Source organism: Sebastes fasciatus, chromosome 22, assembly GCF_043250625.1.
Source record: "Sebastes fasciatus isolate fSebFas1 chromosome 22, fSebFas1.pri, whole genome shotgun sequence".
NCBI lineage: Eukaryota > Metazoa > Chordata > Actinopteri > Perciformes > Sebastidae > Sebastes > Sebastes fasciatus.
In genome coordinates, this window is record NC_133816.1 from 495,285 (window position 1) to 514,117 (window position 18,833).

The following is an 18,833-nucleotide window of genomic DNA, read 5'->3' on the forward strand; positions in this document are numbered from 1 at the left end:
GTGGAAGAAAGGGGGCAAGATAAAAAAGACAAAGAGAAAAATGGGGACACAACAAAAAAAAGAGAAAGATCCCTGGACTCGAGGTTTCTCACGTCTCACATTAAAGTTCAGTTTGAGCCTCTGGGGCCACCGTACTCAGCTCTGATCCTCCTGTTAGTGCTGACTGGACCATCACAGCCTGACCGTCTGCCTGTGTCAGTGTGTGTGTGTGTGTGTGTGCCTTACTGCATTAAGAGAATTGACCTTCAGAGTTGGTGAAAAGCTTAATGATGGAGATAATGATCATGACTCACACTGTACACACACACTTATAGAAACACATGGATATGGGGACAGTGACAGTTGCAGAGATGTTTTATCAATAAATACTCAGCATAACCATTAAAATGCTGCAGGCTAGCTTTAGGGGAAAGAACTGACGCACGCACGCACGCACGCACGCACACACACACAGCTTTCTAACCACAAGCCATGCAGTGATCCATCGCACTGGAACAACACAAAAACATACACACACACACCTGAGACAGCATTCATCAGAACCCTCTGGGACAGACGGCCTTTAAAGGGCTACACACACTGTGTGACGAGCTCTGTCCACCGTTAATGTATAAACAGATATGGGAGCACACAAACACAGACCTTCCTCCACGGTGGAGTCCAGCTGGGTGACTTTCACGGCCAGCTGGTCCACTCTCTCCTGCAGGCTGCTCATCCTCAGGTAGAAGCTGTTGGCTTCTTTAAACAGCTCACCGAAGATGTCCTCCGCATGGCGACCTGGACGGAAACAACAGAGACACCCAAATGTTGGAGACGGTAGTTTAACCCTTTGAACTCTGTAGTAGAGTATCTTCAAATGATTCATGTACCTAAGAACACGTTATTTAACAGTTCTGTTCCTGTAGTGTGTGGAGAGCAACAACTTGTCCAAAACAGCCAAAACACCACACACTAACAGATTCATCCATGAACAACATGAGTTCTGACTAAAAAAAATTAAATCTTGCGACATCTCTCGCGATCAAACGTGACTTTAGTGTAAACAAACATGGCTGACGACGGGCAGGAAGGATTAGTGATGTTAGTTTTTACTTTGTACTGAAAATGGATGAAGGATGGATGGATGAAGTCATGGAGACACGTTGAATAAACACTCACGTTGTTGCCACTAATCAACATGTTGCTCCTCCATCTCTGAGCTCCATCTCACTACTACTTTATGCTTCACGTTTAGCATTAGCTCATGCATTAGCCTCGGCCACCACGATGGTGGTGGTTGTCCTTCCTTCTTCAGTCAGCTTGGTTCTCTATTGGCTATCGTTCTTTCCTACGTGACTGTGTCATTGGCTGTCCTCAGGGTTCCCCACACACAACAGGACATCCCATCGTAAATACTGAACATGTTTAATATTTACGATTTGAGATCGGTGCGGCCAGGATGGACTTCAGAGCCGATCAAGGATGTAAAAAACACTCTTAACATACTTCACACCACAAAAAATGGTGGTTTTGTTGATGATTGTCTGGAGGGGGTAAACAGGCCCAACATCGGCTTCATTCTCTTGTAGTGTGTACCCAGCATAAGCTAAAAGGATATGTAACGCCTCACACTACACGACTTAAGCCCTGATTTTCTGCTCAGTTTTAGGAGCTCCCCAACGAAAGCCCCACATCAGAGGCAAATTGGCGTTGGCTCACCGCTCGCACATCTGCAGTCGAGCACCATGTGTGAACCGTTCGTAGACACTAGCTGAGAGGTTCGTCGACATTCGCCAACACCACGCAGACACATTCCTGACATCTAGCATGCTAACTATCTGGACTGGTCAGGCCACACTGGCCACGAGCTCCAGCCAATGAGAGCGCGAGACACGGGTTGAGGGACAACCTGGGAGAGGAGGGGTCGCCTGTAACAACAGGAACTATCTGTATGTGCTGCATTTGCAACACGGAACAAAGTTGTTGTTGCACCTAGAAGAATAAATAGTAGAAAAGAGTGTGGAAACTGATGGAAACAGGCTATTTTGTGAACATGTGTGCCAACAACAACATCAGCAATGTGTCTCATGTATGGTATCACATCATTTACCGGATTTTTCGCGTGTTTTCGTGACAAAACGTAGTTTGGAAACCTCATCAGGGATTCCTCCTGGTGTGTGACCTCCTGTCTCCGGTCAGTCATGTGGTGGGAAAACCACAATGACTTCTAGTTTCACAATTACAAGACAGCAGGTTGTGTAGTGTGAACAGGACAGAGATGTGACCACTTTGATCGTCTTGTAGAGTGAACTTGGCATAAGTCACTAAACCATAATAATTGATCAAAGTATTGAAATTGTCTCATTGTCAATTGGACATTTTTTAAAATAAAATTGTACTAAATAAACACACAAAACATATTGATCCAGAAGATTTCTAAACGTAGAAACATGAACAAAACATTTCTTAACACTCTGTGAGCTATGCTCATCTTTATGAGCGGATCGAGAGGAAAGGCATTTTCATAGTTTGGTCTAGTAACGTAATTTAATGACACAGAGCGTACAACATGATGACGCACGCACGCTCGCAAGCACGCACGCTCGCTCGCACGCCCGCACGCATGCTCGCACGCACGCACGCACACACGCACTTGATTCCCGGCTTCTCGTTCACATGTCCATGTGTCTTTGAGCAAGATACTGAACCCTCCCGAAGGCTCGGAGTGGGAATGAGTATTTAGATTCTGATGGGACCTTGCATGTCAGCCTCTGCCATCAGTGTGTGAATGTGTGTGTGAATGGGTGAATGCTGATATGTAGTGTAGAGAGCTTTTAGTGGTCGGTAGACTAGAAAGGTGCTATATAAATGCAAGTCCATTTGCCATTTAATTGTGGATTATTACTATTATTTACCAATTGCCACACATTTTGTAACCTTTTTCTGTCTAAAATAAATATAAATAACATTTTTAATGAGGTGAAATGGCCATTATGAAAGGCAAACTATGTAGAAGGAAAGGACTGAGAGCAGCACAGCAGCAGCAGAAACACTGCCGGTGTGGACAATCCACGCGAGGGACACGCAGCCGTCATGCACTGCTGACACGGGCAGTCTGGCCCAAGCGTTAGCTTTCTACTGCAAAAAGATTCTGTGGGCAGTCTGTTTATTTGGGATTAATACTGGGAAATGTTCCCTTTGGGCAAATTGGCTTTCCACAATTCTCAGTGTGATGAAACCCAAATAAGAAAAGTTAAAAAGTGCCCTGATAAAATGGGAAATGAGGGAGGGACAAGGGAGGAAGAAAAGGAGGAACAGCATCGACTGACCTCATTCTCTTCACAGACTGTCTCAGCTCGACAGGCTGCCTCCTGCAGTGCACCTGTCCGACTCAATACTCTAACACACTTTCTGTCTGACAGTGTGTGTGTGTGTGTGAGACAGAAAGGTACAAATATTTAAATCTATTTACTGAGATGCAGACTTCCTCAATAACACTGCCACCTCTAAACCAAACCAAATGCACCCACCTGCTGCATACCCTCAGTGTCCCTCCATCTCTTCTCTCAGCCCACGACAGGACAGATGGAGCAGAGGCAGAGGCAGAGCACTCACTCCTTCACAGTGAGCTGTCATCGCTGCATTTCATTTACTACGCAAATGTTCATCAAATTTAAACACATCTTATTTTCTCCACATTCCCTCTGAATGAATCTCTCTTCTGGCACAGGTTGTTGCTGTTTCTAATGAGCTGTTTAGGCTGAAGAGAATTCAGGTAATGAAGGATATATTGATTATTATGCATTTGGACACTTAACTGTAGAAAGTAACTCCTTCAAACACCACGACAGGTGCCCTGATGGCTGATTCCTACCCTCAGCAAACAACTGCTGAAATACATCCATCAGCTGTGCAGACGTGGCCTTGTTAACATTTAACACTTCAAACATCAAGTCTCAATTTCAACAACAGAGCTCTGAATTCAGGAGTTCTGGCTGTGATCACACCTAAATTAGGAGGGTGACCTACTGTACTGTAGTGTACACACAGTGACTTTCTGTGTAGTTAAATCAAGTGTGCAGATAGCTGTGACAATCCTGTTCTTCAACTGTGTGGCTACTGTAGGTGCAAATGTGTATTTTTAGCTGTGCCAGTGGGCGTGGCTCTGGGGATGGCAATGTTGGTCAGTCAGAAGCAAATATTAGCATGCTAACACACGGTTTCCAATGGGGAACTGCTGCCGGTTTTTATATAAGATAAGATAAGATAAGATAAGATGGACCTTTATTAATCCCCGGAGGGAAATTCAGGTGTTAAAGCAGCAACATCAGCAAACAGAGTGAATCACAGGAGAGGTAAAGGTATACAAAAATTCTAAAGACAATAATAGAGATATAAAAGATACAGAGTGAATGGGTGAACATAGTGTGTACAGTCCGTCAATAAATAAATGTAGTATGTACAATAAATAAATAAATGTAATATGTACATATGTGCAGTCAGCAATAAAGTGGTATATAGGATGTATAGTGTAAAGTGAGTGTAAAGTGCGCCAGATAGTGCATGTTTAAATTTCTTAAAAGTCCTAATAGTTGTCATATAGGGGTCAGCCTTGGTTGTGGAGCCTGATGGCTACCAGCATGAAGGACTGACCCAGGCGCTTTGTGTTGTGCCGAGGAGGGATGAGTCTGTGGCTGAAGGTGCTCCTCATCTTGACTAGCTCATCATGGAGGGGGTGGAAGGGGTTTTCCAGGATAGCGTCCAGCTTCCTCCTCATCCTGCCCTCTGCCACCACCTCCAGACCGTCCAGCTCAGATCCAACCACAGAGCCAGCCCTCCTCACCAGCCTGTTCAGTCTGTTGGCATCCCTTGTGTTCATGTTACCCCCCCAACATACCACAGCAAAAAAGAGAACACTGGCTACTACAGACTGGTAAAACATCTGCAGAAGCCTATTGCATACATTAAAAGACCTGAGCCTCCTCAGGAAGAACAGTTTGCTCTGTCCCTTCCTGTAGAGGGCCTCGGTGTTATCAGTCCAGTCAAGTCTACTGTTCATATGTACTCCCAGGAACTTGTAGGTGTCCACCACCTCCACCTCCTCCCCTCGGATGGTGATGGGAGTTGGGGGCCTCGTGCTCCGCCGGAAGTCCACCACCAGCTCCTTGGTCTTTCCAATGTTGAGCTGGAGGTGATTGTTATCACACCACCCTATGAAGTTCTCCACCAGGGCTCTGTACTCCTCCTCGTTGTCATCTGTGATGCAGCTGACGATGGAGGAGTCATCGGAGAACTTCTGTAGGTGGCATGTACCCGAGTGGAAGCGAAAGTCGGAGGTATAGGTGGTGAACAGGAAGGGAGACAGCACAGTTCCTTGGGGGGCGCCGGTGTTGCTCACCAGCACATCTGACAGGCTGCCCTGCAGTCTGACATACTGTGGTCTGCTGGTGAGGTAGTCCGTAATCCAGGCCACCAGGCCATGATCCACCTGCATCACTGAGAGCTTCTCAGCTAGCCGGAGTGGTAGGATGATGTTGAAGGCACTGGAGAAGTCAAAGAACAATATTCTTACAGAGCTGTGCGGCCTCTCCAGGTGAGTGTAGGCTCTGTGGAGCATGTAGGTGATGGCATCATCCACACCGATGTTTTCCTGGAATGCAAACTGCAGGGGGTCCCGGAAGTCGCTCACAAGGGGCTTGAGGTGCTGCAGAACCAGTCTCTCAAAGATCTTCATGACGTGTGACGTCAGAGCAACTGGCCTGTAGTCATTGGGGGTGCTGGGGTGTCCCTTCTTGGCCACCGGGACGATGCAGGAGGTCTTCCAGAGCTGGGGAACCTTCTTCAGCCTCAGGGAGAGGCTGAAGAGGTGCTGGAACGCTGCTGCCAGCTCCCCAGCACACGCCTTGAGCACCCTGGGGTTGATGTTGTCTGGTCCCCTGGCCTTGTTCACGCTGATCTTTGAGAGCTGCTTCCTCACCTGGCCCCTTGTGATGATCAGGGTGGATGTTGCAATGTCTCCAGGTGCAAAGGACATGCTGTGGATGTGCTCCTCAGGGTAGGTATGGGGGGGGCAAGCTGCTGCTGCCTCCTGGGGATGGGTGCTGGGGGGAGGAGGAGAGGTGTGGAAGGGGGGGGAGGAGGGGAAGGAGAGGTGTGGAGGGGGGGCACTGGTGTTAGTGAGTGAGGACCCAGGCTGTCCTGCTGAGCTCATGGGGGTTTGTTGGTCAAACCTGTTGAAAAACAGGTTTAGCTCATTTGCATGTTCCTGGATCCCCTCAACACCAGGGTTCGGCTGTTTGTAGCCAGTTATCTTCCTGAACCCCCCCCCACACCTCCCTGGAGCTGTCGGCCTGTAGTCTCCCCTCCAGTCTGTCTTTGTAGGTGTCCTTGGCCGCCCTCAGCTCCTTCTTCAGCTCCTTCTGGACAACCTTGGCCCCCTCAATGTCCCCGGCCATGAACGCCCTCTTCTTCCTGTTCAACAGGGCTTTAATGTCCCCATTGATCCAGGGCTTGTTGTTAGGAAAGCAGCGTACCTTTTTGGTGGGTACGATGCTTTCCTCACAGAACCTAATGTAGTCTGTAATGCAGTGGGAGAGTCCATCGATGTCCTCACCGTGGACCCTGTCAAACAACTCCCAGTCTGTTGACCTGTAACACTCCCTCAGCTCCTCCTCAACTTCCACTGACCACTGCTGAACAGTCCTGGTGGTGGCGGGCTGCCTCCTGACAACAGGCTTGTATGTTGGCACAAGCCTGATGAGGTTGTGGTCTGAACCACCAAGGGGGGGGAGAACAGTGGCGCTGTATGCCTCCTTAATGTTGGCATACAGCAGGTCCAGGGTCTTATTGTGTCTGGTGTTACAGGTCACATACTGGGTGAAGTTCGACAGGGCTCTGGAGACCTTCACATGGTTAAAATCACCATTTACAATGATGAATGCGCTGGGGTGCCTCGTCTGTAATCCCGCGACGGTGGAGTGGATGACGTCACTCGCCTGCACCGCCACAGCAATCGGTTGAATGTAAACAGTTACTATGATGCAGTGTGAGAACTCTCGAGGCAGATAATATGGCCTCAAACTCACAGCCAGCAGCTCAATGTCCGGGGTACAGATGCGCTCCTTTACGGTGATGTGTTTGGGATTACACCATCTGGAGTTAACAAAGACAGCAAGCCCTCCGCCTTTCTTTTTACCGCTCTGTTTGTCTCTGTCAGCTCGCACCACCGTGAAGCCGTCCGGTTCCACTAAGCAGTCTGGTATAATCCCCTTCAACCATGTCTCCGTAAAGCACAGCACACTGGACTCTCGGTATTCCCGTTGGTCTTTCACCAGGGCTGCTAGCTCGTCCGTCTTGTTGGCCAGAGATCTCACATTGCCCATGATCACTGAAGGCAGGACGGGTTTAAATCTCCTCCTCTCCTTCTCCCTCCTCCCCCTCACGATCACACCGGCTCTTGATCCCCGTCTGTGTCGCCGTATCTCGGCAGGTAAATCCTTTGGTGGCGCTGCTACTCGGTCCCGAAAGGCGAGGAGCGCTTCAAATGAATACACCGTCCGTTGTCCGATCATGTCCGTTTGTCAGGCTAACTAAATATAATAACTAAATAAGACGGCTGTGAAAAAGGAAACTATTTACATAAAGTGTGCAGTATACTATCACTGACAAAAACTAAGCACAGTAGAAAGTTAAAAGTAACGAAAAAGTAGCAAAAAAGAAGACAAAGAAAGTAGAAACACGGAGAGCTACTAAGACAGGCTGCCACTCGCGTCGGCGCCTAGCAACTAAGTACTATACTGTCTGACTATACTAATATATATACACTGTATATATATATATATATATATATATATATATAAATAGTGCATACAAATGCAAGAATAGTATAAATAAATATGAATATTAGTTCAATTGTACTGTATACTGTCAATAAATGCAGTGTTAATGTAAACCAGATTATTGCACAGCTGAATTAATGCGCTAAATTATTGTTCTGTTAAATCGGTATTGCACAGTTGAAGATATAATAAATTATGGTGTTATAGCTGCTGATAGGGGTACAAAATTATAAATATACTGTATGTTGTATATAGATGTATAAATATACAACACTTTACAATATAATAAACATGTCTACCGTTCTCTAGACGAGACAAGGGTATATTTGATCCTAAATACAATCTGTTGACTTTATGTTGTTGACGTCTGTATGACAATAAAGTAGAATGAATTAAATGTCTGTCTTAGTTTCAGCAGTTTACAGTAAATGTTTGTACCGGTAGTTGCACGGAACTTTCACTGGCACGTGTTCCATGACGAGCACAAAAGGGCGTTGCACGTCGTCAGTAAGGGCAGCTGGTTAGGTCGGCATCGATGCAGCTCGCTGTTGGAGGGTTTTATAACCCACTTCCACTCCCCGCTAACTGGTTTGGGATGGCACTTAATATGGCGAACGCGCAAACAGAGTGGAAGTGGGTAGGGAGAGGGTGGAGGGGGTGGATTGGAATTGGAATCATTCCACCTTTGAATGCTTAGCCATACAACTCACAGGCTCCACACCCATCATCATTATCACCATCTACAGACCACCAAAGCCCTCTGCCCTCTTTATCACTGAACTGTCAGCATTATTAACCTCTGTGTGTGCCATGTCCCCTACTGTCATCCTTCTAGGAGACTTCAACATCCACATTGACAATTCTTCTGGTTTTACTAATGATTTCACCTCACTCCTTGAATGTCTAGATATCACCCAATATGTCAATTTCACCCCTCATAACCTCACTAATGCTGACCTCCCCATCTCTGACCACAAAGTCATCCTGTTTGAAATCTACGCCCCCCTATCCAAAATAAAAGAGCAACGGACCATCTCCTTCAGAAACATCAAGCATATCAACCCCACAGATCTCATCACCCTTATTAACTCCTCCCCCAGTCCTCCCCCATCCTCCTCCCCTGCTGAACTGGTGAATCACTACAACAACTGTCTCTCCTCTTCCCTGGATACCCTGGCTCCCGTGAAAACCCGCACAGTCTCCTTCACCCACACCGCTCCCTGGTACACCCCTGACCTCCGCCATCTCAAAACCACCGGCCGTCAACTAGAGCGGTTATACAAAAAGACTGGACTTTCAGTGGACATCCAACTCTACACAGAACACCTCCACCGTTACAAGAACGCTCTCTCCACCGCCAAATCCTCCTACTACTCCAACCTCATCAGTACCGGTCAAGGTAACACCAGAACCCTCTTCTCAACAGTAAACCACCTTCTTCAGCCTCCGAGAACCCTCCCCCAAAATACCTCCACTGATCACTGCACTGCCTTTCTGGAATTCTTTGAAAACAAAATCAACACCATCCACCAACAGCTGGCCTCATCCTGCACCTCCCCATGTGACCCACCCTGGATGTCAACCTCCTGCCAACCACTCATCAGCACCCTCTCTAACTTCACACCCACAACGGAATTAACCATCACTGAGCTCATTCATAAAGCCAAACCCACCACCTGTCAGCTCGATCCCCTCCCCACCATCCTCGTCAAAGCCTGTCTGCCCTCCATCTCCCCCATGATCACAAGAATCATTAACTCCTCCCTCACCACTGGTATTGTACCCCCCACCCTCAAAACTGCTGCAATTACACCAACCCTCAAAAAACCCGGTGCTGACCCAGCTGATCTGAACAACTACAGGCCCATCTCCAACCTCACCTTCATCTCCAAAACCCTTGAGAGGGTGGTCGCCGCCCAACTTCAGTCCCACCTCAACTCAAACAACCTCCATGAACCCTTCCAATCTGGTTTCCGCCCCAAACACAGTACTGAAACAGCCTTGGTCAAAATCACCAACGACCTCCTCCGTGCAGCTGACTCTGGACTGCTCACCATCCTCATCCTCCTCGACCTCACTGCTGCCTTTGACACCATCTCCCACCCACTACTCATCACACGTCTGACTGATATTGGTATCACCGGTGTTGCACTCACATGGTTCTCCTCATACCTCACCGACAGACTACAATTTGTGAAACTGGGTAATCACAGGTCAAGGTGCTCCGCTGTTTCACTGGGTGTCCCCCAGGGGTCAGTATTGGGTCCACTCCTGTTTATCATTTACCTCCTTCCCCTTGGCACTATCCTCCGTCATCACAATGTCCGATTCCACTGTTATGCCGATGACACACAGGTCTACATTTCAACTGCACCCACTGCAGCCCTGCCACCCGCCTCCCTCACCACCTGCCTTCAACACATCAGGAGCTGGATGAGCAGGAACTTTTTAAAACTCAACAGCCATAAAACCGAGGCCCTGCTCATCGGCTCCAAGAACAACATCTCCAAAACTCAACACACCACTGCTCAAAACATCACCATTGATGGCTTCCCAGTACCGTTCTCCACCCATGTCAAGAGTCTTGGGGTCACCCTGGACAGCACACTCTCTTTTTCATCCCACATAAAAAACATCACCCGGACTGCCTTCTTCCACCTCCGCAACATCTCTAGACTCCGCCCATCCCTGTCCCACTCCAGCACTGAAATCCTGGTTCACTCATTTGTTACATCCCGGATCGACTATTGCAACGCTGTCCTCTCTGGCATTCCCATCAAACTACTCAACAGACTCCAAATCATTCAGAACTCTGCCGCCCGGATCATCACCCGCACCAAGTCCTCCGACCACATCACCCCCATCCTCATCCAGCTGCACTGGCTCCCTGTTAAATCCCGGATCGATTACAAAAACCTTCTGCTCACCTACAAAGCTCTCCATAACCTCGCCCCCACCTACCTCACAGACCTCCTCCAGGAGTACACTCCCTCCCGTTCCCTCCGCTCATCATCAGCCGGACTTCTGACCACCCCCACCTCACGCCTCAGCACCATGGGAGCCAGGGCATTCAGCTGCTCTGCTCCCAGGTTATGGAACTCACTCCCCCCACACATCCGGCAGTCTGACAATATCACATCATTCAAATCCCTCCTGAAAACCCACCTGTTTAAACTGGCCTACTCTCTCTAGAACTCATCATCACCCATCATATGTGTCTGTACAAATATGTTTCTGTCATGTCCTGTTGTTTTTAGATTATTTTATCTGCCAATGTTTTAACTGATTTTTGTAAGGTGTCCTTGGGTGTCCAGAAAGGCGCCACTAAATAAAATGTATTATTATTATTATTATTATTATTATTGGGCCTTAATTTCAGCACCATCAAGATGGCTTGCTATTGGTCAATGGTACAAAATTCGAGGGTCAAAGTTCACCAGCGTAGTTTAAAATGCTGGTGTTGTCAGGCCTTTAGTGTTTGAGCATCGATCTCCATTTCACATGTCAGCAGTCAAAAAGTCTTGTATAGAAGCAGAGGAGACTCACTCAGACTGCCCAGCTGTTTGATGATGGCTGCCAGGGTGCTGTTGGTCACACACTCCAGTTCACTGGTCACCCCGTCCGGCAACGCCCCACGGCACAGGTGCCTGGGCTCGATGTTCCTCTTCACCAACGGCATGCTGGTCTACACCTGAGGAAAGAGACATGATTGGATTATGGCACTGCTATCTGTATGGCTTTATGACATCACACCCTAAATATGGTTTAGATACCCAAAACTGTCTGAAGCTGCTGAACTGATTCCACTGTGTGTCTTTTGACATTTGTTAACATGCTGTAGAAGAAAGCTGAGGGAGAAATGGGCTAGTGTTCAGCTGGGAGTCCTGATGGAGACGGAGGTGTCATGTCCGCCGCAGGGCGCAGTCACTGATCACACCGCTTAGTGTCAATGCTGCTGGGATGAGCCCAGAGTCAAATGAGCTGGAATGAAGTTTTTAAATGGTGCTAACGAGCCGCAACCGTAGCCAGACAAACCACGAGGGATAGAGAGAGGGTGACATAGTGAAGAAAGACAGAGAGTGAGAGGGTGAAAGAGTGCTAGAGAGCAACAGACAGTGTGAGAGAAGAAAGAGGAAAGAGTGTCTGTTAGAGCTACATAGTATAGATCCAGTAGGTCATATGATCCAGAAAAGCTTCGGTTATCACAGTAACAGAGACAAAATGGGATTTAACATTGAAGCAAATGAGTCTGTGTAATCTCAAAGGGTCTATGGAGCTTTTTAACTCCTACATTGTTTTTGTTTGATGACCTTCACCTTTACTGGAAGTTAATGGATGATTCTGAGCTGCATCTGTCAGTGCAAAGAGTACCAAAAAGATGAAGAGAATTGTTGGCTAGTAAACTGAACCTTTCATCTTCCCCTAAAAGCCCCAGAATCGGATCACTTTCTTCTCCTCTGGTATCTCCTTCTTGACAAGTGCATCTTTTGAAAATAAAATTTGGTTGAAGTGTGCAACTTTTGGGTTGAAATATGCATTTTAAAAAAAAAAAATGTTAATGCGTAATGTTTGGTATGAATTATTAACAGCGACACCTGTGGCTGTTAAGTCAACGAAAGTCAGCGTCCTGTTGCTCGCATTTGTGCTCGCTCTACATAGACATGAAGGAGCATCTCTCAAAACAGTGAGGAGACACACGTCAGCTAAAAGCACAATATCACTCTATATTTCAGCTGCTTGGCAGTAATGTTAGCTGACCAGACCAAGGTCTCTCCATGAATCAATGCTGATCCTAGTGTGTTTTGGTCGGAGACGATAACGTTTCTCTCTGCAGAGCCCCGTCACTTCACAAGACACGGGAAACCTCTGTTGGTCTGGAGGAGCTGCAGCAGTTATTTCTGCACAAACGTCCACTGGACATTCACTAGATATTCTTAGAGCTAAACTAACTATTCTGCAGTGTGGAGTGTGCACGCATGCACGTGAGAGAAGAGCGAAAAAGCGAGAACGAGCGCGAAGTGTGAGTGAAGGCAGGCAGAGGAACAGAGGAGCAGAGTACAGCAGAGACTCCGGTCCTGGAGACCAAAGCTACGGTCTCCCCCGCGTCCTCCGACCGCGGCCAACACTGTTTAACAGACGGGCTTCACTAGATACAACCAAGAGGTTTTGGTGCTTCACTGTAGTTTGTGTCTGAACAGCGTAGCCACACGCGAGCGCACATGGGACACCGACCTGCAACGATTTATACGTGTAAGAAGTTACAAACAGTTCCATTGACTTCAGCTGTAGACTGTATTTCTACCACGCTCTCTGAAGTAAATGATCATGACCGACACAGAGAGAGAAAGTGAGGGAGAGAAGTTGGATAAACGAGAGAGACCACAGAGCTGAACACATGAGAGGGAACCGCTCAGCTCCGCTCAGTTTGGACTCAACTCTCTATGTGGGACACGCTTGTTATTTTTGGGCCATGATTTTGTGTGAGAGTGTGTGTGCCTCTGAATTAAAGTGTGTGTAACTTCTTGCTGCATGTGAAAGAGTGTACATATGTGCATGTGGGAGGTGTGTGCGTTCCCAGGTCAACGCTCTGGAAACGTCCCAGTCTTGCACTCTCTCCCACGCTTTTAATATGATGTTTGGCACAATGAATGTTTCAGAGATGAGAAGAGTGAATGGAAGTAAACACAAACACAGGGATTCGCTGCCAAAATGGGTTGAATATTTATGATAAAAGACGTGCTAAAACCCACTGACCAGGCACAAAATGTGCACACGCTCCTTAATTTGTTTGTCCAGACTGAACCACACATGCCACCTTTAATAAAAAGTGACTGGTTTGTCCTCTTTACGTCTCTCTCTCTCCCGCTCTTCCTCCTCCTAATAGCTTCTGACATTCAATTACACAAACCACCTCAGACTGCGCCGACTCGTCTGAAGAGTGATCGAGCTTCCCCGATATGGACCCCCTCCTCCAGCTGTTGTAAATAATCTAACACCATGGCTGTTTCAGAATACATTGTAGGGACCTGCCATTTCTGGTGGCAAACACAGTGAACTGTCTCCCAGAATCATGGAGGTATGCTCTCATTGGCTACAGTAACATTTCACACAGAGGTGTGAAAATCACACAGAACAAAACCAGAGGAATGTCCTTTGTTCCTCCTCTTTCGACTCTTTCTTCTCATCTGCTCATCTCTCCTGACGTGCCAGAGGTGAGCTGCTGCGCTCTCTCTGCTCTTCATCTACTCAACCCAGGCTGACCTGGTTGAGGTGAACGGCTCTCAAGTCCAGAACTTGCAAAACAGTTCTGGTTCTGATCAATGGCCTGTTAGGAAACAGCCATTGCAACCAAGGAACCAAACGGCAGACGACGCGAGTGCTCTGCCCTTTCCACCAGCTAACTTCAAGCTATCAAGCAAAGAAGTTAGCACCAAACTAACAGCAAAGACGACCTCTTTGACTTGGAACCACAACTTCAACACATGGAATCACAAACCCTTTTCTTCCATGGATTGGTAACGTACTGGGCCTTAGCATTAGCAATCGCACAGGGCTGAGCAAGACTGTTCAACTTTGATTTCTAGAAAGTACTTGTATTGATTTGGTTTAATGTTATTCATTGAGTTTGACTGTGTTGATTTATCTGTATTTGATTTTTGGGTAACTGGCTTCGCCACATCTGATGTGTTTAGTTTATGCTTCACATAGACAAGGTCTTGCATGCAACTAACCATCTTTCCTAACCCACTGCATATCTAACACACATAAAGATCACATACACAAACTGTGAATTAGTTAAACATAAACATACAGCTTCAGATAATCTTAACCCCACATCACCCCCCTCTCTCTGTCCTTCTTCTCAGAAGAACAAAGAGGTCATGTGGTGACATGCTGATGGCCATCTTTGATTCCGCCATCTTTGATTCAGCCATCTTTGTAGTTTTACAGTGCCCGCCATTTTGTTTGTAGGCCATACAGACATTTTGAGACAAGAACCCATCTTGTTTCCCCCCCCCTCTCTCTCACACACACACACACACACACACACACACTGTGTTTGGTTTGTTTAGTTTAGTTATTTAGTTAGATTAATATTGTGTTTTGAACCTTTATTAACTTGTAAATAAATGTTTGTGGAATATACATGCTGGTCTCTTTAATGTTGCACAAGAGTGAATAATGCCAACCTCTGCTATGTCAAGAACTCCGATATCCTTCAACCGTTACTATCTATTTTGGTTATAGTTATTAATTTAATTATTAATCAACGTTCCAAATTGATAGTTTAGCATATATAATGAGACTATATTAACGTTTTTGGTCATTGGTCCCTGATTCCAGGGTGGTGCCCCGTTTATTATTGATGTTTATTGATAATCTTTATTAATATTAATAATTCTATTATTATTTATTAATTAATTTGCTAATAACCAAAACCTACTAAAGTAGAACCCCTACAACATACACGCTCCTACTCATCCTCCAATAGCTGCTCTTCATTCCTTATTTGTCTCCACCCCTCCCCACTCGTCCCCGGTATATTCTCGCTCTACATCTTCTCTCCATCTCCGCCTGGTTTCATTAATAAACCAGTAAGGGTGAATATCTCTTCCTCTGACTCCCCAGTGCCCAACACAGACCGTGTTGATCTGAGAGTGAGTGTGTGTGTGTTTTATAACAGGGATTGTGTGTGAGGGATGCTAGATGTTGATGCCCATTTAGTCTGGGTTTGAGATGTAGGTGCTTAAGCATGAAATACACACTGACTGCATTTTGACCTAAAGGCTCTTATCCTCCTCACAGAAACCCATTCAGGTCAGCTGCAGGGCAGAGTGACATCAGCCTGATAGAAACACACTGGAGAGAGAAGAAGGATGAACAAAGAAATACCCAGAATGCTTTAATGCTTTAATGTTTCCTGCAATTCAAATTTAGCAGAGTTGCAACGATTAATTGATTTGTTGTCAACTATTAAATTTATCACCAAAAAGTAAAGTCTTTTTTTGAGAAAAAGAGTATAAATTCTCTGCTACCAGCTTCTTAAATGTGAATATTTTCTGGTTTCTTTCCTCCTCTATGACAGTAAACTAAATATCAGAGTTGTGGACATTTGCGGACGTCATCTTGATTGACATTTTTCATCATTTGCTGACATCTTATAGACCAAACAACTGATCAATGAATGGAGAAAATAATCAAAAGATTAATCAACATTGAAAATAATAGTTAGTTGCAGCCCTAATATATAGTTTTATTATAATTTCACAAGCTGGTTTCTTTGTCATGTTTTAAATACAAAACTCCTGGTCAGATAGTGATCCTGGTAGTCACAATGTGTCAGAGGCTACAGAAGAGTCAATGACAGAACCAACGGGAATCTCTCGGACACCACAACACAAATCTCCATCAAGGACAAAGTCTTTGTCTTTGTCTATCAGCTTGCAGTCTTTCACAACCTCCAAGACACGTAAAGGTGTCAGCAGTATGGAGCAAAATACAAAAACAGCAAAAACTTGTGCACAATCTAAGAATTCAAACTCTTGAATTAATACTTTGTGCACTTGATTTAGCATCATTTATCACTGTAATGCCATTAGTCTTGTCCTGCTAGTACCCTCGACACTACGGGGAGCTTGGATATAATACGCTTTTATTTTGAAATTGGACTGAAACATGTGTATACAGTACACAGACAGTGTGTAGGATTTGTCTACATCTAGTGGTGTGGTTGCAGATTGCAACCAACTGAGTACCCCTCCACTCACTCCTCCCTTTCCAAGGCTGAGGTAACGTGAGCCGCCGAGTGCAAAACCGTGGAAACGCTGTTCACCTCGCTCAGAGACCATCCATACCATAATAACACAACTGAAGTCAGACAGCAGCTGGTGGTACCACGGTTTAACACTCTGCGGCTCACGTTACCGCAGTTTCACCAGCGTGTCGGAGAACTACGGTGGCCTTCAGGTCTCTCTCTAGAGCCAGAGTTCGGTTTGTCCGTTCTGGGCTACTGTAGAAACATGGAGGAGCAACATGAAGAGGACTCCATGAAGAGGACCTGCTCCCTATGTAGACATGAAGGACTCATTGTAAGCTAACGGAAACACAACCATTCTTAGTTTCAGGTGATTATACACTAATGAAAACATAGTTATGAATATTATATTCCATTTCTTCTAATAGATCCCTATAATTGTTACACACTGGTCCTTTAAACCAAACGTTGTGTTATCTTAGAGATCCCTGAAACGCATGTTGCAGGATAACGGACATAAAGACGTTGATGACACTGTGGATAACGTCATCCAGTTGATAAAAAGTGAGCTTGAGGGTTCTTTAAACTTCCGGGTGACTGAATACGCTGGGCATGGGGCATCTACTGCCCTTTGGAATAACATGCTATTAAATCAACAGCCCCCGCCATCTGTACAACAGCAATGTGTCATGAAAAGGCAAAGACCATTCTGACATGCTCGTCTTTCTGTTGGGGCCTAGTGAGGTGTCTTCTATACAGAATCAGTTGTCTTCCACTGTGAGACACTCGACAAGCCTCAAATTGTTGAGCCTGGTCCTCCAAACTCCTCCCGTCTGTCAGATCAGGCCATTTATACGCAAACATCTTTACCTAAATGATCAAAATGGCAGAATTCATGGCACCAAATGCAGCAGGATCAAGTAGAAAAAAAAGAATCAAGGTGATCTTTCCCGTTGTTTTCTTTGGCCTGCAGTACCAGCACCTTGTCATCTTTAAATACTATACAAGAACTGCATGTGAAGTGGTTTAAAGAGTGGAGACAAAAGATGTTTTAGAATAAATATAAAAGGATTTTCACATGAAATTAGTCATTTTTAAAAAGTGCAGATTTATGAGAATGAAAGTGAGCAGCAAGCACCACAATATTCAATACGTCTACAAGAGAAGTTACTGATGACGGATTTCAGATCATTTACAGACGTTTAAGACTTTTTTGGGAGCAGAAGACACCAAGGGAAGGAGACAATTAACGAGATGACGGCGGAGAAAGGAGAGGAGCCAAAAAGTGTGTCATGGAGCCATGGGAACGCTGTCATGGTAACGCACTGAGGAATCCGCTCCGCTTCTCGAAAAGTGGCACTCGGCGCTACTCCGAAAATAGTATGAAAAGAGAGACGGAGGGAAGGGGAACGGGGAGAGATGACAGTAATGTAAAGGGAGGAGAGAGGAAGGGTGGAAACTTTAAATTTAAAAGTAGGTCTCCGGAGGATTTACTGCAGTCTGACACCTTTACTCATACAACACAGGAGAGTTTAGCACTGGAAAGAGCAACAGAGGATCTTTTCTAACAGTTTGGGAACCCTGAAAGGCCACTTCAGATCAAAGATTCATGACAAGATGAAATTGTTTAAGGACACCACGGAGAAACGCTGCAGCCGCATGAATCACCCCGTCAGAGGCTGTTAGCCGGCGGCTGCTAACGTGGAGACTTTTAGAAGGTAGCATGCACCAAGTCAGTTCTGATTCTGAGGCCTCCGAGTTCGCTGCATCCTCATCACTTCCCGTCACTACTTGGCACAATCTATAAGCCACAATGGTTCAAACCTTCATCCCTACAAAATGCTGTTTGAATAATTTGCTTATAGTAATCAAGTAGTTGACTTACAGTGTTCATATTGGGTCTTTTCATACATGACAACATATGGAAAAACATTTTAAAACTATGGTACGCTAATGTTTATTACATTTTTCATTTGTTTTTTCCTTTACTACCTTGATACTTTTACTCGCGGTAAACCGTCTGCTTTCCGGCTGGATACCGAGCCAGTAAATAGTGAAGCTGTCCATCACTCCAACAACACAATATTATGTTGCTTGTATTTCCCCGCCTGCATCTACAGCTGGTACTGTAGAAATAAACTACATCTACGGTTTATTCATGCCACCCACGTCGTCGTGCATTAATGCAACAGAGAGCACAGCATATGGCTGATTTCTTAGATAAAAAGGTTAGGCTTATATGAACGTCGGGCCAATTAAGT

At 45.8% G+C, this 18,833-nt stretch overlaps 1 protein-coding gene across 5 annotated transcripts in view; it reads right to left on the reverse strand.

Moving 5' to 3' along the window:
- LOC141760236 (actin-binding protein WASF3) overlaps nucleotides 1-18,833 on the reverse strand; it is a 140,657-nt gene that overhangs the window by 44,488 nt on the left and 77,336 nt on the right. For all 5 annotated transcript variants that reach the window (XM_074622872.1, XM_074622876.1, XM_074622875.1 and 2 more), the window contains 2 exons: nucleotides 11,364-11,508; nucleotides 643-777 (listed from right to left, as the gene is read on the reverse strand). In XM_074622872.1, coding sequence (XP_074478973.1) covers nucleotides 643-777; nucleotides 11,364-11,496 — 268 coding nt within the window. In that variant the 5' untranslated portion in view covers nucleotides 11,497-11,508. The remainder of the gene's footprint in view (nucleotides 1-642; nucleotides 778-11,363; nucleotides 11,509-18,833) is intronic.